The 23,997-nt window shown below is 61.7% G+C and overlaps 1 protein-coding gene across 2 annotated transcripts; it reads left to right on the top strand.

Annotated features, from left to right (window-relative positions):
* Positions 1-6,101: 6,101 nt before the first annotated feature.
* On the top strand, positions 6,102-23,966 carry CASKIN1 (CASK interacting protein 1). Of its 2 annotated transcripts, XM_087449431.1 has the most exons (20): positions 6,102-6,444; positions 12,137-12,188; positions 12,295-12,392; positions 12,587-12,732; positions 12,823-12,918; positions 13,039-13,169; positions 13,523-13,631; positions 13,715-13,823; positions 13,922-14,016; positions 14,155-14,272; positions 15,320-15,421; positions 15,526-15,614; positions 15,689-15,773; positions 15,859-15,950; positions 16,691-16,801; positions 16,880-16,981; positions 18,421-18,559; positions 18,635-20,668; positions 21,359-21,773; positions 22,063-23,966. In XM_087449431.1, exons 1-20 carry the CDS (start codon positions 6,351-6,353, stop codon positions 22,157-22,159), a joined length of 4,314 nt encoding a protein of 1,437 aa, XP_087305557.1. In that variant the 5' UTR covers positions 6,102-6,350; the 3' UTR covers positions 22,160-23,966. The 2 variants fall into 2 exon arrangements, with proteins under 2 accessions (XP_087305557.1, XP_087305558.1); XM_087449432.1 differs by lacking the exons at positions 16,691-16,801; positions 16,880-16,981.
* Positions 23,967-23,997: the final 31 nt, after the last annotated feature.

Genomic DNA, 23,997 nt, shown 5'->3' with positions numbered 1-23,997 from the left:
GGTCCAGGACGGCGAGAGGAGCCGGAGCGAATCGATAGAGGCCGAGGCCGAGCGTAGAGTTATCGATGGGCCATTAGGGCGACACCACGCGGCGTAGGGGGGTGAGTGGGACGAGACCAAAGTTCTGGGGCAGGGGGCCCCTCTCGCCCTGGAAGAACCAGTGGAGGCCTGCGTGGTGCCTAGCGGCCCCAGCCTTCTCCCCATTCAGGCACCCCACCTTTCTGACACGGCTACCCATTTCCAGACTTGGATCCCGAGACGGGGTGGCGCCATCCCCTCCCTTCCCTCAGTCCCCTACTCCCCACGCCAGGCTAGGATTCCCAGGTAAATTACAGATAATTTAACTAGGTTAAATAGCAGGTAAATTTCAGATAAGTAATAATTTTTTTTTTGTTTAAGCATATCCCGAATATTGCATGGGATATACTTACACTAACAAGTTATTTGTTGCCTACACGAAAATCAAATGTAACTAGACTTCCTGTGGTTTTATTTGCTAGATCAGGCAACCCTAGTTCGGGCTCTCTTTTCAAGCCTGTCCAGCCCTGGCCGGCCTGACCCTCGGGTCCCCTGACTCAGCTCAGTGACCCCTCCAAAATTGGGGTCCCTCATACCCCCTTATCCATTCCAGCCTTCCCACACACCACACGCATGGCCTCACCCTCTTTCACAGGACAATAGAGTCCTTGAGACAGGCTCTCCCGCGGTGTCCTCGAACCGTGGAATGTAGCTGCACACCCCCCTTCCTTCCTCTGGCCCCTGGACCAAGGCCATGTCCCCCGCCCATCCCTCTGGGCCCTGGGTCCCAGGAACCTTCTTTCCTGTACCTTTCCCACCTCCCCTCCTTCCTTCACCTCAGCCTTTAAACACCATAAAACAACCCAAAACTCCTTCCAGCAGGCACTCACTCCTTCAAAGAGCCATCCTCACTGCCTTGCTGGCTCCATGTCCTCACTTCCCGCTCACTCCTCTACCCGATGTCGTGTCTTTGACCCCAGCTCTCCAATGAAAATGTCACAAGATCACTGGCCATCTCACACTGCCAAACTCAGTGGATACTTTTCCTTCTGCATCTTGACACGTCTGCCCAGTGTTTGACAGCTCTGCTCCTGAAAAGCTCCCATCACCTAGCTTCTCGCACCGGCACTCAGTCTCTGTCTCTGCCTCTCCCTAAAGGCTAGTGCCCTCCAGAGTTCTTGTCTCTGCACTGCCACACTGTCCCTGGGAGCTCTAGTTCACTCTCCAGGGCTTCCAATACCATGCCTGCCCCAGGCCTTTCCATCCTGTGTCCAGCTCAGATCCAGCTCCCTGTTAGACATTCTCCCTCGAAGGCCCCACGGACACTTCCACTTTCCGTGGCCAAGACAATTTATCATAGACCAAAGGGCTTCCCCTTCTTCTTCTTTTTTTTTTTTTGTGAGGAAGATTAGCCCTGAGCTAACTTCCAGGCCAATCCTCCTCCTTTTGCTGAGGAAGATCAGCCCTGGGCTAACATCCATGCTCATCTTCCTCTACTTTATATAGGACACTGCCATAGCATGGCTTGACAAGCAGTGTGTCGGTCTGCACCCGGGATCCGAACCTGCGAACCCTGGGCCGCCAAAGTGGAGCGCATAAACTTAACTGCTACGCCACCAGGCCGGCCCCTGGGGCTTTCTCTTCTGCGTGTCAGTGCCCACCGTGTGTTACAGCTAGCTGTGACCCCTCTCCCATGACAGCCTCCTGACCTCCCTCCCCACACCCACTTTGGCCCCACTCCAGGCTGTCCTTCACATTGCAGAGTAGTCTTTTAAAAACCTAAGTCTGACCCCTGTTAGAAGCCTTCAGGGGTCCCCTCTCACTTTCCAGACTCCTGGGCCTGGCACCTGCTGACCCTGCGACTTTCTCTTTCTGCTCTATAGGCCATGTGCTGCATCCGGCCCGAGTGGACAACAGCCTCAGAATTCGCCACCACACACTCCCCTTTGAACCCTTGCCTGCTCCTAGGATGCTTTCCCTTCTGCCTCTTTATCTGATGAACTCTTGGTTTTCCACATTTTTCATAGCATTTTGAGGGCTTATTCTGTGTGAGGTGTTATGCTGATATTTTTGTTTTAATTGTTGAGGTGAGATTCACATAATATGAAATTAACCTTTTTAAAGTAAACAATTCAGTGGCACTTAGTACCTTCACAATATTGTGCAACCACCACCTCTATCTAGTTCCAGAAGTTTTCATCACCCCAAAAGGAAACCCCGTACTCATTATGCAGTTACTTTCCACCCCTGCTCCCCTCTCAAGACCCCAGGCCCTGGCAACCACCAATCTGCTTTCTGTCTCTGTGGATTTGCCTGTTCTGGATATTTCATATAAATGGAATCATACGATATATGGTCTTTGTGTCTGGCTTCTTTCACTAAGCATAAATGTTTTCGACGTTCTTCCAGGTTGTAACATATCTCAGTACTTCATTCCTTTTTATGGCTGAATAGTATCCCATTGTGTGAATGGACCACATTTTGTTTATCCATTCATTAGCTGATGGACACTTGAGTTGTTTCCACTTTTTAGCTATCACAATAATGCTGCTGTAAAAATTCCTATACAAGTATCTTCTTGAGTACATGTTTTCATTTCTCTGTATACTAAGAGTGGAATTTCTGGGTCACATGGTAACTCTATGTTTAACTTTTTGACGAACCGCCAAACCGTGCTGAGCATTGTACCTACATTATGCGTCTGGTCTTTACAATGGCTCTGCCGAGGAAAAGCCACCCCCATTTTGGAGACGAGAAAGCTGAGGCTCAGAAATCTAGAGTCGTGTGTCCAAGGGCACACAGCTGGAACACGACAGAACCCGTCCTGCTGGGCTCAGCTCTCCCCTGATCTCACCCTTTCTGGCTGAGGTGACAACTCCCTGGGCAGCCCCAAACCTTGTATCTCCTCCCTGTCTTCCTCTCTAAAATTCCCCAGAGCAGCTCCGCCAGGCTCAGGGCAGCTCTGGGAGTGGCAAATGAAGACATGGGCTTGGAAGGCTGGGAGGAAAGAGCCCTGTGAACCTAGCACCTGAAGGATGTCTGGAGCAGGATAACCTGCCAAAGACCCTGCGAGCAGGAGAGAGGGGTGGGGCCGGGAAGGCTGGAAGACTTGGCCACATGTCTGTGGGGTCCCACCTGTGACCCAGGGAACAGGCCTTGAACTGTTTGCCTTTTCTGTAGGGGGCTCTAGGTGGAGCCTGGGGGCTACTCACGTCCCATGCCTAAGGGTAACTAGCAGGCGGGACCAGGCTCCCCACCCAGCTTGGGCAGCTCCAGCATCATCTCTGCTGGGCAGGAAGTGGGGAACAGGAGGCATGGTTGTTGATCCCCTCTTATGTGCCAAGCACCAGCTGAGCGCTTTAGAGAGGTGGTCCCTATGAGAATGAGAGAAACCATGGCAGCTAACATATGCCGCGTGCTCCCAGCAGCCCATGGGGAGGGTATGTTTGTCATTCCCTTTTCATACATAAGGGGCCAGGCACCACGGCTGGGGGAGGGGGGCTGGAGGGGCACCAGGAACGCCTGAGCAGGCGCACAGCTGGTGGGCAGGAGCTGTGCTGCTGGTGGAGGCTGCCATGCAGCTGGGAAGGGGGCCAGCCAAGTTGCAGTGAAGCGACCGCCAGCTCTACTCCAGGCTGAGCCTCAGCAATTCTGCTGCCTCAGCGGCCCCTCCTCCTGGGATCGTCCTCGGAGTCCTGGCTTCCTGGAGGGCTGCCCAAGTCCCACACTTCTGCATCCTCATCCCCTAGTGGCCTGCTGTGCCGCCCCCATCCCCAGGCTGGGGGAACCCAAGGCAGACGCACATCTCTGTTTTCATGTATACCCTCCCGTCACCCCTATACCGCAGGCAGAGCTGCTGGCCCATTTTACAGATGAGGCAGCTGAGTGTTGGGAGCTTGTCCGAGGTCGCTGGGATGGTCAGTAGCAGATCTAGGACTTCCTGACCCCTCTTTGGGCAGTAGCCTCACCTAGCAGGGTGAATTCAGCAGAATCTGTACAACTCTCTTCCCAGATCTGTCCTCCTGAAGTCTGAGAGTGACTAAGGGGTGCCTGTTTGTGGGGTATACGTGGAGCTGGAGCCGGGCAGAGAATGGAGGTGGGGTGGCTGCAGGCAGGGGCCAGTTCATTACCCAGAGGAATCCGAGAATTCTCAGTTAGAACTTGGCCTTTCAGGTCATGATGAAGGTACATTTGTCAAGGTAGGAGGATAGAACATATTTTATTTAACAGGTTATTAGGCTGATTTATAACGTTTAAATATTTAGACTTTTGGAGTCTGAGCCTCTGTTTGTACCTTTGCCCCAAATCCTGCAATTCGGCTCAGGCCAGAGTGGTTTGCCTTAGCCAGTCAAAACATAAAAATAATGCTAAGGGTGAGAGCTATCTTTTTATTTTTATTTTTTGTAGTGCTCCCTGTGTGCCAGGCACACTGCTGGGCTCTGCAGATGCAAAGATGAATAAAATAGTCAGTACGCAGACAGGCCAGGTAGGGAGACCCAAGAATACCCCAAGACCCACAGAAGCCATTTGTTGAGCCCTTACCAAGTTCTACTATGAAGTGCTTTATGGATAGCACCACAATTAATCCTCAAATAACCTAAGGGGAGGTATCATTCTTATCCCCATTCGAGGGAGGGGAAACTGAGACTCAGAAAGACAAAGTGATAAGAAAAACAAACCCAGTAAGATGCAGAACTGGGACAAGTGCAGAGGCCAAGTTGTGTTCAAAACTCAGATTCATGACCTCGAGGGACCTTTTGGTGAGTCACTTGGCTTCTTTGAGCCTCAGTTTCTTCATCTGTAAAATGGGCACAGTAAGCCCAAGTTTATTTATGAAGTGACCAGCACGGTGCCTGACCCAGCAGGTGCCCAGGAATTGGTCACCATAAAGGGTGGGGGGAAGGGCCCTTGCATTTAGGGACCACTCTGGGAGCCCAGCATATGCCAGAAGACCTAGGCTTGCTCCCTAAACTTCACCGGAGACCCCATGGAGGGAACTGACTAGCTGCCCTGATCAGGCGAGCCCAGCGCCTGCTGCTTCCCCTCCATCACCCTCTGGCCACTTTCCTCCTGGACCTGCTTGACACTATGAGCCATAGGAAGAGGAGTGGCACCATATTTGCGAACCTCACCAAATGGTCCTAACAGTCTTGCCCGGTTAGGGTGATGATCTGCCCTTTCCTGCAAATGAGGAAACCCAGCCTGAGCCAGGACACAGACTCCAGCCGATCTGTCTCTGTGGAATGCTGCAGCCACGACAAGTTGAGGGCCAAGGCCCAGGAGGTCAGACGAGTGAGACCTGTGTGTGTGTAGGAGGGTGTCAGCATCTGTCAAACAGGACTGTCCTGCCTGGGGCTGCCAGAGTTTGTGCTGGAGGCTGGAGGGTAAGCAGGCCTGGGTGGGGGCTCAGATTAGCGCTGGGGATGGGGGATTGAGCCCCCCTTGGCGGTAGGTGTGGGGGGTTGCACTCTAGTTGGTGCTGGGGAGCTGCACTGGGGTTCAGATTGAGGCTGGGGGGGCTGTTGCCTGCATTGTTTGTGGAGAGAGCCACAGGCTGCTGGGGAAGAAGGTGCAGTTGTGGGGGTGTGAGTTCCCTGACACCGAATTCATTATTGGGAGATTCCTCTTCACAATCCCTTGACACCTCCCACGGGAACCACGGGCCAGAAATGTCTGACAGCCTCTGGCGGGCCGGCTCGCCTGCCGCCGGCGCCCGGGTCTCTCCTACCCGGGTCCTCTCCCGCCCACTGCCTCCGAGTCCCTCCCGCTTTGGATCCCGCAGCCTCTGGAAGCCTCTCTCAGGTTCAGCCTCGCGCAGCCGCCGAGTCGGGGCTCACTGTCCGGCCCCTCGGCGGCTGCTGTCCCCAGCCCCTGGCGGTCACCCGGGGCCGCGGGGCGTCCGCAGAGGCCGGGCCTGATCCGCGCGGCCCGCACGTGGGGAGGGGGTGTCTCGAGAGGCCGGGGCCTGATATAGGGGCGGAGCCAAGGAGCCGGGCGCGCGGCCGGCGCGGGCGGACGGAGGTCGGCGGCCGCAGGAGCGGGACCCACGCGTCCGGGAGACGGCGCCAGGTGCCGCGCCCCGCCCCGCGCCCGCCGCCGCCGGCCCGCGCCCCGGGCCGCCCCCCGCCCGTGACGCGCTCCCCGCCCTCTCCGCGCCGGGAGCCGGAGCCCGAGCCGGAGCCCGAGGACGGCGAGGGGCGCGGGCGGCGGAGGAGGCGGCGGGGGAGGGAGGAGGATGCGGCCGGTGCCGCGGGGCCGCCGCCGCCGCCGCCGCCTCTGAGCCGCGCCGAGCGCACGGAGCGGAGCCGCGTCGCTGCGGTCCCGGCCGCGCCATGGGGAAGGAGCAGGAGCTGGTGCAGGCGGTGAAGGCGGAGGACGTGGGGACCGCGCAGAGGCTGCTGCAGAGGCCGCGGCCCGGGAAGGCCAGTGAGTGTGGGGGGCGCGGGGGGCGCGGGCGGGAGCCACAGCGCACCCCAGGGGCCATCTCCAGCGCCGAGCCCCCCACCCCTCCCGGCGCAGGGTAGGGAGGGGGATGTTGTCGGGTCCCCCGGGGCGGGGCGGGGCCAGCTTGCCCAGACCCTCGGTCCGCGCCCCCCGCTCCCAGCACTCAAGGAGGGGCGGCGCCAAGTGCCCGGCCGTCACCCCGAGCCCCCCAGCGGACACCTGGCGGCACCCACCTCCCTTAGCGCAGGCGTTCGCATCCCTCCCTCCGTCCCTCTCCCTTCCCGGGCTGCGGGCTGACAGCTGGAGGTCTCTGCTGGGGCTTTAAAGGGCGAGGTGGATGCCCCCCCCAACTATGGAGAGAGAGAGGGGCCCTTGCGGTGAGGGGAAACCACAGGGCTGACAGTCCCTGTCAGATCCCCTCCCCGCCCCACGTTTAATAACACGCTTAGCAGAAAAGGGGGGGCAGGACCATGCTGGGGGTGTGGCTGCCGAGGCATGGCCGGCTGGGGGCCATTTACTAATGGGGGAGCAAAGGTCCAAGGTCGCCCAGCCCAGGGCAAGCTGAGCTCCAGGCACGTGCGGACCCTGCAACAGACCCTAGTTCTCTCTGGCTTCTCTGCTGGAAAAGGGGGCTGTAGGGGGGAGGGGGGCTCCCACTGGCCATCCTGAGCCCAGCGGGTGGGGGCCCCAGGAAAGGGTTGGAGCTTGGAGCTCTGATCCCAGGACTCAGCGTGGCTCAGCCCGGAGCTTCCCTGGGGGGCCGCTGGAGATGGATGGATGGGCGTGTGGACCAGCCGCGTGTGCGGCTGCGCACGTATGGCCGTGTCAGTGTGTCAGGGCACCTGTGCGGCTGTGGGCAGGGCTCTGCGGGGTGGCACGTGGGGTCTGAGTTCCTCCTCCCCATGACACCCCCAGGACTGTATGTAAGCCAGGGAGGCCCCCTCCCCTCTCTAGAGGGGGCATGCTGAGAACTGAGACGGCCTCTGGGGCAGGTGAGGGTGGGTCCTTGAGCCCCAGGAGGACCCCTCCACTGCAGCCCCTGCCTGGCCAGCTCCTGTCTGCTCTGTGCAATTAGAGAGCTGCACATCCGTGCCTTGTAGGCACACATACACAGGTTGGCCCTGCCTTCCACACCGGAGACCCAGGGATGGTCTGCCAGTTGGGGCTGGCTTGCGGGCCTCAGGGCTCAGACAGGGAGGACTTCAAGGTCGAGGCAGCCTCAGCTGAGCCTGGAAAGCCGGTGAAGGAATTGAGAGGTGGAAGGAAGGCAAGGTAACGCTTCCACCTAGTGGCCGTGCAACCTTGGGCACAGACAATTCCAGCTCTCGGGGCCTCAGTCTGCTCATCTGTAGGATGGGGACATTTGTAGTCCCTGCCTCAGAGCATTGTTTTAAGAACAGTGAGAGAGCACATGAAGCCCAGGCCCTCAGTAAGTGGTCAGTAAGTGCTAACTATGACCAACCCTTAGACAGCCCCGGGTGGGCAGGCAGGGAAGTGGGGGCATCAGATTTGGGGGTTCCTCCTCCCTTCTACTCTGGTCACCCGGGGAAGGTGTGGGGACTTTTACCTTTCCCTGGGTCTCTGCCTGGGTCTCTGCCTTCACCCCTGCCGAGTCTGGTCTCTGGGTGAGAGACACCTGCCCTGGCCCCCTTCTCTGGGCTCTCTGACTCACAGGGGCGGGCGTAATAAATCAGACAGAGAAATCCCTCCATGAATTAGCTCGGTCGTCATGACAACGCTGGCCTGCTTTGGAGTAAGATATATTTTGATTCAGCAAAGTACAGCTGGAGTTTGGGCCATGGCGGGGCAGGGAGCATCCAGCAGTGCTCTCTAGGGCCCCCAGACTCCAGAGGTGTTCTCCCAGGATCCCTGTTTCTGTGGTCTCCTCCCCAACCCTCCAGTGTCTCCCCAGGCTCTGCCAGCCCCCCATCCCGCCTCGACGGGAATGCCGCTTGCATGCAAGGCACAATGCCTAGCCGTTGTCCTTGATGGGGAGAAGAGACTGCTCTGGAGGGAAAGTCTGGGGGTGTGGTGGGTGGGGAGGGAGCTGGCCTCCTGCTGGGGGGACACCCTGCCTTTCCTTCTGGCCCAACCTCCCCTTTCCCGACTTCACGGGAGACCACAGGCCAGCGCTCCTGTGCTCTCACCTTGCCACCAACAGTTCCCTTCCAGCCTCAGGCCCAGAACTCCCTGCCTGCGGGGAGCTGGGAGGAGACTGCACTGGCCCTGCCTGCCCCGGGGAGGCCACAGGGCTCAGCTACTCTGAGATGGGACCCCCGAGGAGGCCAGGATCACATCCCTGTAGGGGACAGATGTGGCTGTGTGGGGTGGTCTTTGAGTGGCTTCTGTGGTTGGAGGAGCGTCTGGGCAGAGGGGTGGAGAGGCCACGAGGGCAGGGTGGGAGAGGGGCTGGGACCGGCTCCTCCAGGGCCTCTGCCTCTGCAGCCTGGAGTTTGGAGCTGGCCTCCAAGGTAGGGATGGTTCCAGGAGCGCAGTTGGAGGGCTGAGTGACAAGAGATGGGAGAGCCCAGGTCTTGGGGTGGGCTGGGAGCAAAGTTTATGCACTATGACTGATGTGGAATCCATAGGGCTTAGTGCCCTGTCGGAAAGGGAGAGGGCTCCCGGGACCTTAGCTTGGTCCCCTGTGCCCCTCCCCCCACCACCTGGCCCTCCAGCCACACTTTGCTCCAGCTTCATGCAGAACACCTGTCTCCGTGAGCCACAGCCTCCCCAGCCCCAGGCAGCCTTCAGTTCTGGGACCTTCCTGGGTACAAAGTGTCCCTCACAGGAACTGGAGCGTGCTCCAAGACCTCAGGCTCCCCTCCATCCAATTCCAGCTGTTTTCCTGTCTGAAGAGACCAGTGGCAGGGAGAGGGGTGAGATGACCTTAGCAAGATGCCCCTCCTCGTGTGGGGAGTAGTCCCCTTCTGGATGGAGACTCCCCCTCCTCACTGGTGTCTGTGTCACTTCCTGGGCCTTGACCTCCAGCCCCTCTGAAATTTCAGTGCCTGCAGGTGTGGCCAGGTGAGCAGGTGAGCCTGGCTCTGGGTTCCACTCGGAGCACCTGGCTCAGCAGCTGCCTGGGAGGTTCTGGCTAGAAGGGAGGAGAGGGACCCAGCCTGGGAAGTCTTGGGGGAGAAGCTGAGAACTGGCTACATGGGAACTCAGAAGAGTGGGAGCAGCAAACACGGGGGTTGGGCCAAGTGTTCCAAGGGGAGGACGTCCTGAGTGAGGCCCTGGGTGGGTGGGGGGGCATGTTATTGGACAGTGATATCTGCACTCCCTTCAGCTTAGTGACAAGGGACTCTGGCAGGCCTGGCTGCATAATTCACAGGGCCCAGTGCAAAATGAAAATGTGGGGTGCCTTGTCCAAAAGTTAGGAATTTAAAGATGACAACAGCGGACCATCCAACCAGATGTAGGGACCTTCTGAGCAACTGTGTGGCCACATGCCTGAAGGTGGCCCTGGCAGGCGGACAGAGGGTGTGGGATGGGGATACCAGTCAGTCACCAAGTTACTGCACACCTCGTCCGTACCTGGCCCTGTGTTAGCCACGAAGGATATGGCAGCGGGCAAAACAGACAAAATCCTTGTCCTCTTGGAGCTGTTCCAGTGATGGAGATGGGCAGTAACCAAGATCAGTGGTGGTGATGGGGCTGAAGAGAAAAATGCAACAGACACGGGATCTGAAGGGGGTTACTGTTTTAGATGAGCAGGCTGGGGAGGCTTCACCAAGCAGGTGACATTTTGATAAAGACCTGAAGGGGGGAGGGACTCATGGGGCTAATGGGGAAAGACTAGCCCACGCCCATATACACAGCATGTGTAAAGGCCCTGTGGAGTGCCATCAAGGAGACTCATGTGGCTGGGACAGGGGTGATGAGGGAGTCAAAGTAGAAGCAGGAGGGCTGCATCACGAGGAGCCAGTGTCCAGCTTCGGCCTCCAGTGAGACAGACTGTGGGAGGGTCTTCCGGAAGGAGCAACGGGATCGGAGTCATGTTCTAACAGGGTCCCCGGACCTCAGCCGGTGTGGAGGATAGACTGAAAGGGGCGGCGTAGAAGTGGGGATGCTAGTCAGAGGAGATGGCAGTGAGCCTTCAAGAGATGCTGGCCTGGCCCAGGGTGGTGACGATGGCGGGGATGGGAATTCAGAGTGTGCTTTGAGTGTCTTGAAGGTGGAGCCAACAGGATTTACCCATGGAGAAGATATCAAGTCTAAAGGAAGGGCCCAGGGCTGCCTCCAAGGTTTTGGCTTGGACCATGGAGAGGAAGGGTAGCGTTGCTGCCAACTTAGAGGGTCGTTAGCGCCAGTGAAGGGTCTGAGTGGAGTGGAGGGGAGGGGCGGGGACTGGAGCCGCCTCTTCTCCTGGAGCTTTCACAGGAGAAGCCCCTGCCAGAGAGGGTGGGCGTGGGATTCCTATGGAGCTGATGTTAGTAATTGCCACTTACTGAGCCGACTCTGTGCCAGACCCTTCATGCTTTATGTCTGGAAATGCCCTCAGGCCTGCAAGGCCAGCCCTGTTAGCTTCCTCTGGGCTCAGGGCCAAGGCCATAGGGCTAGGAAGGGGCGGAGTGTAAGGGGCAGAGTGAGGACATGAATTCGGGCCTGTCCGACTCTGTGGGCTTTGTGGGCCTTTGGGGCCCACACCCTACATCCAGCAGCTGAGAGCTGTGCCCAGGGCTCTGTGAGGCACTGAGGGGGCCTGCAGCAGCCCCTCGGTGACTCGACACCCTCAGGCCCCCCTCACCTCGGTCCTGGGCCTGGACAAAGGGGCTTCTGTCCTGCCAGCCCCTCCCTCACGGAGCAAATGACCCACAAATGGGTTATGTAACCATGGCCCAGACAGGCAGGGGCTTGGCCAGAGTCCTGCTGGACCTGCGCCCATGGGGAGGGTGTCGGTGGGCTCCCCTCCGCTGGCAGGCGGCTGGTGGAGACCGGGACCCAGGCGGCCCTGGGAGGAGACTGGGACCTGAAGGGAGGGCTCAGACCCTTTGGGCTTCAGGCAGGCTGGTCTTGGGGCCTGAGCACACCCCTGTAGACAAGGTGGTCGTTCTCGTGTGGTCACTTAGAGGCATTGGTCGACTCCCCTGCCTCCCCTTCCTGCTCTGCCAGGTGGGGTTCATGTACACTCGCCGGGCCCCTGCCTGGGAGTGGGGGAAGGCTGTACCCTGGAAATGCAGATTTTCCCTCAGAGATACCACCATTTCCGGGTGTTCCAGCCTTCCCAGGCCACCCCCGGCCCCATCTGGGTCCTTCTGAGAGACAGATTGGGCAGCTCTCTCCCTCCCACATCAGCAGGTGCTCAGCCAGCGTCCCAGGGAGGGGGGACATGTGCACATGTGTGTGCCCGTGTGGGTGTGCAGCACAGGCTTCTGTCCGCAGGTGGGGCTAGCCCTGGAGCCCTCGGCCCCATAAATCTCCCCACGTCTTAGTTCAGTGGGAAACCGAGGTCCAGGAGCTGGCACCTGGGGCTGAGTGCAGGGAACAGAGTTAAATGAATGAGTGAATGTTTCTAGACTAAAGACCTAGATAGCTTTGGCTCTGAGCCTGCCAGGGAGTGAGCTGGAGCCCTCTGCCGGCTCTTGGGCTGACTAGAGGGGGCTGGGACCCAGGCAGGCCTCAGTAGGGGCTGGTTGGAGCCTCTCTCACCATGTCTCCTTCCCACCCCCAGAGCTCCTGGGCTCCACCAAGAAGATCAATGTCAACTTCCAGGACCCAGATGGGTGAGTTCTCAGCCAGGGAGATGCTAGTCTGGAATGGGGGTCGAGGGCTCCTGGGAAGGCTGGGGTGCTGGGGTCCTTGCCCATACACACCTGTTGCCTGCCCCAGCTTCTCTGCCCTGCACCACGCGGCCCTCAATGGCAACACGGAGTTGATCACCCTGCTGCTGGAGGCCCAGGCTGCTGTGGACATCAAGGACAACAAAGGCAAGGCCTGTCAGGGACCTCAGAGCCAGGGGCAGGGGGCCAAGGTCAAGGTGGGCGTCCCCAGAGGCCTGGATAGTCCCTCAGTTGAGGTCTCAGCCTGGGTTGGGGCAAGTCCTCATGGGATCAGTGTCCTGGAGGTCAGGGTTGGGTGCAGGGTCAGTAGCTAGCACCCAACAGCCCCTGCCTGCCCCCAGGCATGCGGCCATTGCACTACGCGGCCTGGCAGGGCCGGAAGGAGCCCATGAAGCTGGTGCTGAAGGCGGGCTCGGCAGTGAACATCCCCTCCGACGAGGGCCACATCCCCTTGCACCTGGCGGCCCAGCATGGTCACTACGATGTGGTGAGGCCCACCTCGGGGGTGGCAGGGTGCCTGGGGTGGCATGATACTGGTGGACACCCTGGGCCTGACTGGGCCCCTTGGTCCCCACAGTCCGAGATGCTGCTCCAGCACCAGTCCAACCCGTGCATGGTGGACAACTCGGGGAAGACGCCCCTGGACCTGGCCTGTGAGTTCGGTCGCGTCGGGGTAAGTCTCCCCAGGGAGCTGAGTGGGACTGCTCTGTCTTCCTTTCCTGCGGTAGGAGTGGGGGACGGACCTGCACACCTGCCCCATTTTCGGGCCCCTGACTCTGACCCCTCCTTCAAGGTGGTCCAGCTGCTCCTAAGCAGCAACATGTGTGCAGCCCTGCTGGAGCCACGGCCTGGTGACACCACTGACCCCAATGGCACCAGCCCCCTGCACCTGGCAGCCAAGAATGGCCACATCGACATCATCAGGTGTGGCCATGGGAGCAGGGGAGGGGCTTCTACATCCCCACAGCTCAGGCCCTATGGTGGTCCTGCCACTGGCTGGGTGACCTTGTGGAGACACTTAACTTCTCTGAGCCTCAGTTTCCCCATGTGTAAAGTGGGCATCACAGCAGTGCCTATGCTAGGATGACAACAGCTCTGAAGGGTTGGCACAGGGCAGGCACTTCTACCAGTGCTCAATCACTGTCTGATACTGTGTTCTCAGGGAGGTGAGGCAGGGCTGGTTCATCCTCAGGCCCCTGGGGATTGGGGCCCAGCCTGGGGGCGCTGGTGTGGAGGGCTCCTGCTGTAAGCCCTACCCAATCCCCCCTTCCCGCCAGACTCCTCCTCCAAGCCGGCATTGACATTAACCGACAAACCAAGTCCGGCACAGCCCTGCACGAGGCTGCGCTCTGCGGGAAGACAGAAGTGGTTCGGCTGCTGCTGGACGTGAGTCGAGGGACCCAGGGGGAGCTGGGGCCAGGCAGGGGCGTGGGGGGCTCCTGACAGGCCTCTCCCTCTGGCACACACAGAACGGGATCAATGCCCATGTGAGGAACACCTACAGTCAGACGGCCCTGGACATCGTGCACCAGTTCACCACGTCCCAGGCCAGCAAAGAGATCAAGCAGCTGCTGCGAGGTGGGCCCCGGGGGTAGAGGGGCACAGGGGGCCTAGGGCGGGGCCTGGGCCAGGCTGGCTCGCAGGACTCGGGGGCGGTCTGCCTTTTGTGTCCCCAGAGGCCTCGGCAGCACTGCAGGTCCGGGCGACCAAGGATTATTGCAACAATTACGACCTGACCAGCCTCAATGTGAAAGCTGGGGACATCATCACAGTAAGGACGGCCTGGAGCAGCTGGAGCAGGGACCGTGGACGTGTGGCAGTTGGGGGGGTTCAGGAGGCCCAGGCCACCCACCTGCTTGACCTGTAGAGGTGTCTCCCTGAGTGTGCTCCCCCCACCTCATCTGGCCAGGTCCTTGAGCAGCATCCAGACGGCCGGTGGAAGGGCTGTATCCATGACAACCGGACAGGCAACGACCGTGTGGGCTACTTCCCGTCCTCCCTGGGTGAGGCCATCGTCAAGCGAGCAGGCAAGTCTCACCCAGGCCTGGGCTTGGGGCCGGAAGGAGGCAAGTGTGTGTGTGTGGGGGGGTGGCAGGGCAAGGACCGAGCTGTGGGCGTTGCTAGGGGTGGGGTCCAGCAGTGTGTCCTGCCGGCTGTTTCGTTGTCAGTGTCCTCACGCCCATTCCTTCATTTATTCAACAGACATTGCATGCCGGCCACTAGGAATAGATGATGACCCAGATGGAGATTATTCCTGCTCTCAAGGAGCTTGTCCCCCAGAAGGGAGGGGAGCAGGGGACAGTGAAGTAAACACGGAAGGAAATGTACCAACCACCGACACAGAGAATGTGGAGGGAGACCTGCCTTAGACAGGGTGGTCAGAGAAGGCCCTGAGAGATGGGAGGGGCCGACCACAGGCACAGCATTCCAGGCAGCAGGAACCACGTGTGCAAAGGCACTGAGGCAGGAAAGAGTGTGATGCGTAAGGGTCCAAAGGAGGCCGCTGTGGCTGTCATGGAATGAGGTGGAGGGAAAGGGACACAGGACTAGGCCACAGGGCCATGGAGCAGTTTCAGACAGGGGACTGGTGACTCAGTTTACCTCACACAGAGGACATGGAGACTGACAGGTGAGAGGGTAGAAGGGGGCCAGTTAGGAGGTGTGCCCAGTCTACTCATGGTCTTCTAGTTCCCTGGGGTGGGGAGCCTGGCCCCAGGCTCCTGGGGGCCTCTTCCCTGCCCCGACTCCCCTGACACTGAGGAGGTTGCACCCTCCAGCAATCCCCCACCACCTGCAGGACCATAGGGCCACTGTCAGGACAGCCTGGCCTGGGCCCCTCTCTGCCACGCTCTCCTGCCTGCAAATGTCCAGGGTGGGGAGGGGTCTTCTGAGGGTCTCTCGGCTCCTTGGAGACAGCTGGGGCAGGAGGAGGCTGTGGTGCTGACCCCTGGGGCGTGTGTCTGGCCTCTGCTCTGCCCAGGCTTGGGAGCTAGGCCAGGGGATCCCCTCCTCTCCGTGTCAGGCCCCCGGCCTAGGCTGGCCCAGGACTCAGCGAGGCTGTGCTCGGCCCGCAGGTTCCCGAGCAGGCGCCGAACCAAGCCCATCCCAGGGAGGCAGCTCAGTGGGGCCCTCTGCGCCCCCCGAGGAGATCTGGGTGCTGAGGAAGCCTTTTCCAGGTAGCTGGGGGGCCTCGGGGAGCAGGGGCGGTGGCACTTCTGCAAGGCAACACCCGGGCTAGGCAGGGCCAGCACTGGCTGACGATGCTCCCTTGTGCTGGCAGGTGGGGACCGCAGTGGCAGCTTGAGCAGTGTGGCCGGTGGCCGGAGCAGCGGGGGCCACACCCTGCATGCAGGCTCTGAAGGAGTCAAGGTAGGTGGGTGGTGGCAGGGCCGGGGTGGCCTGGGCCTGGAGCAGCACTGGCCAGCGTCCTGTCTGGGTTGCAGCTCCTGGCAACCGTGCTCTCCCAGAAGTCTGTCTCTGAGTCCAGCCCTGGGGACAGCCCTGTCAAGCCTCCGGAGGGCTCCACAGGTAAGAGCGAGGACACAGTGCCACTGGCCTGGCAGAGAGGTAGCCCCTGAGCAGCCCTCGCCCCACCACTCCCTCTTGTCCCCAGGTGCGGCCCGGTCCCAGCCTCCAGTGGCCCATGCCGGGCAGGTCTATGGGGAGCAGCCATCCAAGAAGCTGGAGCCAGCATCGGAGGGCAAGGTACAGGGCCTGGGCAGCTGCAGGGAGGGGTGCCCGGGCAGCCTGCCTGGCCTGGCCACAGCGCAGCCAGGGGTCTTGAAAGGCCAGGCCTGTCCTTCTGTCTGTCTGTCAGTCTGTGTGTAGGTGTTGTCTATTGTGCAGGCTGTGCGTGAACTAGCATGTCTAGGAAGCGTGACACAGGCGTGAGGTGAGTGGGGAGTGTGTGTGTGTGGGTGGTGTGACTGTGAGCTGGGCACATGCATGTGTGTGCGCATGTGGAAGAGCACAGGTGTGAGATGAGACACGGCTCCTGTGTGCATGCACCTGTGAGCTGCTGGCAGAGTCCTCCTGCCCACCTCTGGGCAGAGCCCACCTTCCAGCGAGTAGAGGGGCAGCGCTGAGCAGCCCTGCCAGAGCCCCATTCCCTGAGCCCCTCACATGCGGCCACACTGCAGGGTGTCCCTGGTGCAGGAAGGGGGCGGGGGCACAGTCAGGAAGGCCTGTGAAACGGACAGCAGCTGGACCCTCCTGGTGGAGATCACGGAAGGAGGCCCAAGTGCCAGACGATGCTCGAGACGGTGGCATCCAGGACCTCAGAGTGAGGAGGAACAGGGCCTGGCTGCAGACGGACCAGCGGACAGCGGACCAAGTGGCTGCGTGGCCTGTGGCCGAGCAGAGAAGGAGGCACTGCGGTGGCTGGGGTGCACGCCTGGCGGGCAAGTGGGCAGGCGAGCCTGCAGCGGGTGCCTTGTGTCTTCCAGAGTGCCGAGGCTGTCAGCCAGTGGCTTGCCACATTCCAGCTGCAGCTCTACGCCCCTAACTTCATCAGCGCGGGCTACGACCTGCCCACCATCAGCCGCATGACCCCTGAGGTGAGCTGCCTGCAGGCTGGCCATCAGCTGTGTCCTAGAGACATTAGCCTCCTGCTAACGGGCCTCTCCTCTGCCTAGGACCTCACAGCCATCGGGGTCACCAAGCCGGGCCACCGGAAGAAGATCACTGCAGAGATCAGCGGCCTGAGCATCCCCGACTGGCTGCCTGAGCACAAACCCGTAAGGCCCCCTGCACCCCAGTGGCCGGGCCCAGGACAGACAGACAGACAGACTGCCTCTCTGGCTACAGCCCTCACGTGCCCTCTGGGGCCCCAGGGAGAGGAGAGCAGAGGATCGCCCCCAGCAGGGACCTGCTTGGATGGCTTGTGTTCGTCTGTCATGGGCACTGGGGCCAGCCTCCCTGGGGCAGGGGTGACAGCCTCTGAGGGCTGTCAGGGTGAGGGGAGCCTGAAGCTAGGAGAGAGTTCCCCTCTCCACTACATGCTCCTGCAAAGACCTCCTCCACACTCAGGCAGCCACACAGTGACCCCCGCAGTGCTGCCATCGCAAGCCATCCAGAGACTGCAGAGGGCCTGTGTTGATGGGTGTGCTTGCACACACCCAGGCACATGCGTGGGGAAGATGTGTGTGCACGTGTATGCTTCATGTACACAGACAGCACGTGTGCATTAAATACATTCAAGGCGCCCATTGACGACTGCACGCACACACCCACATGCTCAACTGCATGTGCCGGCCGTGCTAACAGCTGACACACAGACCCCGGGCCTGTGCTGTTACTAACAGGCACCCACGTGGTGTGACAGGTTCTGGGCCGGGAGAAGGTGGGCCTGGGGCTTGTCCCATCCATGCTACTTCTCTGGGCCTTGCACTGAGCTTTGGGCTCCCATTGATGGGGGAGATGCCATGGCCACCAGAAGCCCCCAGGGCTCTGGGCTGGTGACAGGCAGTTCCATGCTCATCTGCCCTGCTTTGCCCCACACAGTCAGTGGCTCAGGGGCCTTCAGGCGAGCATGTCCAGGTCCCCTTGGCCTCACTCTGCTCTGCACCCAGGGGGTGATCGAGTGTGCTGTGTGTTAGTGTGTGAGTGATGTCCAGCTGTGAGTGTGGACAGGTGGATGCTGTTCAGGGAGCGACCAGGTGGTTCTGGGTGAAGACCCTCGCGGATATTTGCACATGTGTGTGATGTGGCCGTGTGATACCTGCCCGATGCGAGCAGGGACATGGTAAGAGGGTGTGTGACGCGGAGGGTGTCAGTGCCTGTGCGAGGCTAGGATGCAGGATGTGTGTGTACATGTGTCTGGTCGGTGGCACTGTGTGTCTGTGTCCATGACCTGCAGGATGTGTCCCCACTGTGCTGTCCCCATGGTTGCCTGGGCAGGTGGGGAAGTGTGTTCTTTCCCCTCCCCCAAATGGTGTCCTGAGGACAGGGTCACCCGACGTGTGTGTGTGTGCGTGTGTTCACACGTGCATGTCAGCTGGCCTTAGGCTCCTCCTGAGGCTGCGCTGTCTCCAAAGCTGACACCTCTGGCCTGTCCGTTTGTCCTTCTGTCTGTCTGTGCCGGGCTGGCCCGGTGCCCCCTCCCCCGACAGCACCGAGTGGCAGGCAGGGTGTGGGCAGCCAGCTCGGGCTGCCCTCTGCGTGCCCTGCTTCACAGGCTAACCTGGCCGTGTGGCTGTCCATGATCGGCCTGGCCCAGTACTACAAGCTGCTGGTGGACAACGGCTACGAGAACATCGACTTCATCACTGACATCACCTGGGAGGACCTGCAGGAGATCGGCATCACCAAGCTGGGTGAGGCCCCTGCCCGGGCCCCGCCTCCTGTCCCTGCCACCCTCCCTAGTCTGACCTGCCCTGTGCCCCACTCAGGACACCAAAAGAAGCTGATGCTGGCAGTGAGGAAACTAGCCGAGCTGCAGAAGGCAGAGTACGCCAAGTATGAGGGGGGACCCCTGCGCCGGAAGGTGCCCCAGTCGCTTGAAGTGATGGCCATTGAGTCGCCGCCTGCGCCTGAGCCTGCCCCAGCTGACTGCCAGTCTCCTAAGATGACTACCTTCCAGGACAGCGAGCTCAGTGGCGAGCTGCAGGCTGCAATGACTGGCCCGGCCGAGGGGGCTGCTGCTGCTGCCGCCACCACTGCTGAGAAGCCCTCCAACCACCTGCCGCCCACCCAGAGGGCCTCCATGCGGCAGGAGCCCAGCCTGGGTGGGCGGGCACGGCACATGAGCAGCTCTCAGGAGCTGCTTGGCGATGGGCCCCCTGGGCCTGGCAGCCCCATGTCACGAAGCCAGGAATACCTGCTGGATGACGGGCCAGCCCCCGGCACCCCACCCAAGGAGGCCCGGCCCAGCCGCCATGGCCACAGCGTCAAGCGGGCCAGTGTGCCCCCGGTGCCCGGAAAGCCACGGCAGGTCCTTCCGCCAGGTGCCAGCCACTTCACACCCCCCCAGACGCCCACTAAAACCCGGCCAGGCTCCCCCCAGGCCCTGGGGGGACCAGCCCCAGCCACAGCCAAGGTGAAGCCCACGCCACAGCTGCTGCCACCAACGGAGCGACCCATGTCACCCCGCTCACTGCCTCAGTCACCCACACACCGTGGCTTTGCCTACGTGCTGCCCCAGCCTGTGGAGGGCGAGGCAGGGCCAGCTGCTCCGGGACCTGCACCCACAGCCATGCCCACGCCCGTGCCCACGCTGTGCCTGCCCCCCGAGGCCGATGTAGAGCCAGGGAGGCCCAAGAAGCGCGCCCACAGCCTGAACCGCTACGTGGCATCTGACAGCGAGCCGGAGCGGGACGAGCTGCTGGTGCCGGCTGCCGCGGGGCCCTATGCCACAGTCCAGAGACGCGTGGGCCGCAGTCACTCGGTGCGAGCACCTGCCGGCGCCGACAAGAACGTCAACCGCAGCCAGTCCTTTGCCGTGCGGCCCCGAAAGAAGGGGCCCCCACCGCCCCCACCCAAGCGCTCCAGCTCAGCCATGGCCAGTGCCAATCTGGCCGATGAGTCAGTGCCAGATGCTGAGACTGAGAGGGCTGGGCCTGAGGATGGCCTGCTGGGGGTCCGGGCACAGCGCCGGCGGGCTAGTGACCTGGCCGGCAGCGTGGACACAGGCAGTGCCGGCAGCGTGAAAAGCATCGCAGCCATGCTCGAGCTATCGTCCATTGGGGGTGGGGGCCGGGTAGCCCGCAGGCCCCCTGAGGGCCAACCCACGCCTCGCCCTACCAGCCCAGAGCCAAGCCGGGTGGCCACGGTGCTGGCCTCAGTGAAGCACAAGGAAGCCATCGGGCCTGATGGTGAGGTGGTGAACCGGCGCCGCACACTCAGCGGGCCCGTCACAGGACTTCTGGCCACTGCCCGCCGGGGCCCTGGGGAGCCAGCGGGGCCTGCAGATCATGGCCACCTTGTGGAGGATGGCGCTGCCCGACAGCGGCCTCGAGGTCCAGCCAAGGGTGAGGCGAGTGGGGAGGGCCTGCCTCTGGCCAGGGTGGAGGCCAGCGCGACGCTCAAGAGGCGCATCCGAGCCAAGCAGAATCAGCAGGAGAGCATCAAGTTCATCTTGACTGAGTCCGACACGGTCAAGCGCAGGCCCAAGGCCAAAGAGCGGGAGGCAGGTCCCGAGCCACCCCCGCCACTGTCTGTGTATCAGAATGGCACAGGCACTGTGCGCCGCCGACCGGCCTCGGAGCAGGCTGGGCCCCCAGAGCTGCCCCCACCGCCCCCACCTGCTGAGCCCCCCCCCTTTGACTTGATGCAGCTGCCCCCACTGCCCCCACCTGACGATGCCCGGAAGCCAGCCAAGCCGCCTGTCTCTCCCAAGCCTGTCCTGGCTCAGCCCGTGTCCAAGATCCAGGGCTTGCCCACTCCTGCCTCCAAGAAGGTGCCGCTGCCAGGTCCCAGCAGCCCAGGTAGGTGCAGGGAGCCAGCTGAGGAAGGGCCCTAGCCCACCTCCCCACTCCATGGTCTGAGGGGTTTTCCCCTTCTTGGATTTGATGAAGGCCAGGTGGAGTGAGGTGGGAAAGTGTCCCCAGACCCTCTCATCCATCCACCTATCAGACAACTCTTCCATCCCAGAGCTGAGAGGAGGATGGATGGTCCTCAGGTTGCTCAGTGAAGGAGACACACAAACCCACAAATAGTAGCACCTGTGGAGGGAGAACAAGTGCACGATGCTGGAAAGGTCAGGGAGAACTCTGACCTGGCTGGAGAGTGACCCCCGCAAAGGAGGGAGGGGAGAGGCTTCCAGGCAGAAGGATCAGAGATGCAAAGGCCCTGTGGCATTCAAGCAACAGAAGGGTCAGTGGCTGCAACAGGCCACACCTGGAAGGAGATGGACGTGGGGGACGGACGGGGCAGGGCTTGGAAGCAGTGAAGCGAGCAGGTTTGCATGGGGAAGCGCGCCCCCTGGCGGCCGCGGGGAGGCTGGGAGCGGAGGGCTGGGGAGCGGGACGGGGCCGGGGCACTGGACCCGCAGTGCAGAAGGCGATATCTCCGCTCCCCGCCGCCGAGGCGCGGCGCTGCCGCAGGGCCTGTGCCGGATGGGCAACGCGCATACAGCGCGGCCTTCCGCCAGGGCTCGAGCCTCCTCCTCCCTGCAGAGGTGAAGCGCGCGCACGGCACGCCGCCGCCCGTGTCTCCTAAGCCGCCGCCGCCGCCCACGGCTCCCAAGCCGGCCAAGGCCGCGGCGGGGCTGCAGTCGGGCAGCGCCAGCCCGTCGCCCGCGCCCTCGCCGGCGCGCCAGCCGCCCACCGCCCTCGCCAAGCCGGCCAGCACACCGCCCTCGCTGAGCGCCAGCCCCGCCAAGCCCCCGTCCCCCGGCACGCCCGCACTGCACGTGCCCGCCAAGCCGCCGCGCGCCGCCGCGGCCGCCGCCGCCGGACCTCCCGCCGCGCCCGACGGCGCCTCGCCCGGCGACAGCGCCCGGCAGAAGCTGGAGGAGACGAGCGCGTGCCTGGCGGCGGCGCTGCAAGCCGTAGAAGAAAAGATCCGGCAGGAGGACGCGCAGGGCCCGCGGTAGGTGCCGGGCGGGGTCTGCGCGCCGCCCCGGCCCGCTCACACTCTGAGGCTGCTATGCGCGGGCTGGGGCCGAGTCGTGCAGGGAGGGGCGTAAGTAGCCTGAAGACGGCACCGCCCTTACATTATGGGGCGGGGCCATGTCGATCGCAGAGGGGCGTGGCCGATGTCGCGGGGCGGGGGCTGGAGCTGGCCACGCCCCTTTACCCTGGGGTCTGGGTGTGCCTTTGGCGAGGGTGGGCGGGGCGTTCTGCACCGGCCCCGCCCGCTCACGGCGCCCCGCCCGCAGCCCCGTGGCCGCGGAGAAGACTACAGGCAGCATCCTGGACGACATCGGCAGCATGTTCGACGACTTGGCCGACCAGCTGGACGCCATGCTGGAGTGACGCGGCTGCACACGGCGGGCCCTACCGCGCCGCCTGGGCTCTGGCCCGCACACTGACGTTTACCTCAGGATGGGCACCTCTGGGCGAGGCGCGAGCGGGCAGGGCAGTGGGCCGAGGGGGCAGCCGCAGGCACGAGGCGGGGGCAGGCCGAGCTGCCCAGCCCCTGCACAAGCACAACTCCTGCCCCTGGGCCAGGTTGCCGAGGCCGGCCGCCCAGCCTGGAGGACTGCCTGGCTGGGAGACCCAAGGGCTCTGGGCAGATGCTGCTGCCCCGTGGGTGCCCGTCCCTGTCTGCTGCTCCCTGTGCAATAACTGCTGGGCCACCCGTCCACCCACCACCAGGCTCTGCCCGCTGTGGGTGGAGGAGGAGCAGCCCCTGGCCTCCCTGCCCTGGGTCCAGTCTGGGCCCACTCTCGGAGGTGGTGGGAGGGGGGCAGGCGCTGTAGCCCCCTCCCCAACCTGTGGCAGAGCACAGGCCTATGCCCAGCACAGAACTGCCCAGTGGGGACCTGTCAGCCACACCGGCGCAGCACAAGGGGCTGGGGCGGGGGGTTGGGCCCCCTGCCCCACTACACCCCCAGAATATAAGCTATCAAGAGTATTAATTTATTGGGAATGAGCTGAAGCAGATTTCCCCAGAGAAACAAAAAAGGTATAACTTTAACAAATATATATTTAAAGAAAGAAAAAATATTATTGATTCTATAGAAAACCATTCACCAACTGTAAGGGCACTGGAGTCTAGCTCGAGACAAAAGCTGTTAGAGGCCCCGGCTGTCTGTCTGTCTGTCCGTTCTTCCCTCCCTTCGTCTAGGAGTGGCAGACCCCTGGTCCAGTAGCACAAACAGGAGGCTGGGGTCTGGGGAGGGGTCCATGCTCCACCAGGGCCTCCCCTCTGCTCTCTCCTGACTTCTCTGCATCTGTGGAACTCGAAGGATGTGCCTTGCTTGCTGCTAGGCTGTGTCCTCCATGCCGTGGAGATGGTGGGTGGGGGGCCTCCCTCCACTCCCCGGGGGCTAGTGGGAGGGTGCCCCTGGGCTTCAGGGGAGCTATGCGCACAACGTGGTGAACGTGGGTGTGACAGCAGTGGGTAGGGAGCGAGTATGCCAGGCTGGGTGTGGAGAGCATGAGGGTGTGCCTGACCCTCCCTCCCCAGGGCCCCCAGCTGGCCCTGCCCAGGCAGCCAGCCCACCCCCACTCTAGTTCCCACGGACGCTTCTGCTCGTGGTCCAAGGCCGTGTTGTGTGGTTCTTCTCGCCCTCTCTCTCTTTTCCTGTCTCTCCCCCATTTCCAAAAAGTACTGACTGGCCTCCTCTATTGTGTTTGCTGATCCATGTGTGTTGGGCACAACTTTGACATTTCTTAAAAAAAGAAAGAATTTAAAAACTGCTGAAAACCAGCGATTGTGATATGGGCGGGTGGAGGGGGCCGACCAAGGTGGTGTCTGGGCATGTGGTACCCCTTCTAGCTGTCACGCCCTGATGCTTCCCCGAGAGTGGGCGTGCCAGGCCCTCCACCCGGCTTCTCCTCAGTGGGTGCCCCAGCCGGGCTCCAGCAGGCGGTGCAGGTGGGGAGGGGGTTCCAGGCAGGGAGCTACTGTCAGCTGTCAATAAACAGCAGAAAACGAAGCTGCCTGGCTCAATTTTTGGGGACGTGTGTGTTGGGAAGAGAAGGAGGCCAGCCTGTTTCTGGCAGGGAGGGGAAGTCACCGAGACAGCCACGTCCTGGGGTCGACAAAAAGAGCCCCTTTGTGGCCCCTGCCTAGCCTCCCTCCCATTGGCTGCTGATGCCTGTGCACACCAGCATTCTCGGGCGGCCTCTCCCTTACCCTGAGGACT

The sequence above is a fragment of the Ceratotherium simum genome, chromosome 26 (genome assembly GCF_057802395.1).
Source record: "Ceratotherium simum simum isolate JZ-2026a chromosome 26, ASM5780239v1, whole genome shotgun sequence".
Lineage (NCBI taxonomy): Eukaryota > Metazoa > Chordata > Mammalia > Perissodactyla > Rhinocerotidae > Ceratotherium > Ceratotherium simum.
This window is presented reverse-complemented; position numbering and strand designations above follow the sequence as displayed.

Excerpts from the sequence above, each read along its gene's own strand:
- CASKIN1 (XM_087449431.1), top strand. The coding sequence starts at position 6,351 with ATGGGGAAGGAGCAGGAGCTGGTGCAGGCGGTGAAGGCGGAGGACGTG. Across the intron at positions 13,170-13,522 it reads GGCCACATCGACATCATCAG|ACTCCTCCTCCAAGCCGGCA; the intron begins GTGTGGCCATGG and ends CCTTCCCGCCAG. Across the intron at positions 13,632-13,714 it reads TGGTTCGGCTGCTGCTGGAC|AACGGGATCAATGCCCATGT; the intron begins GTGAGTCGAGGG and ends TGGCACACACAG.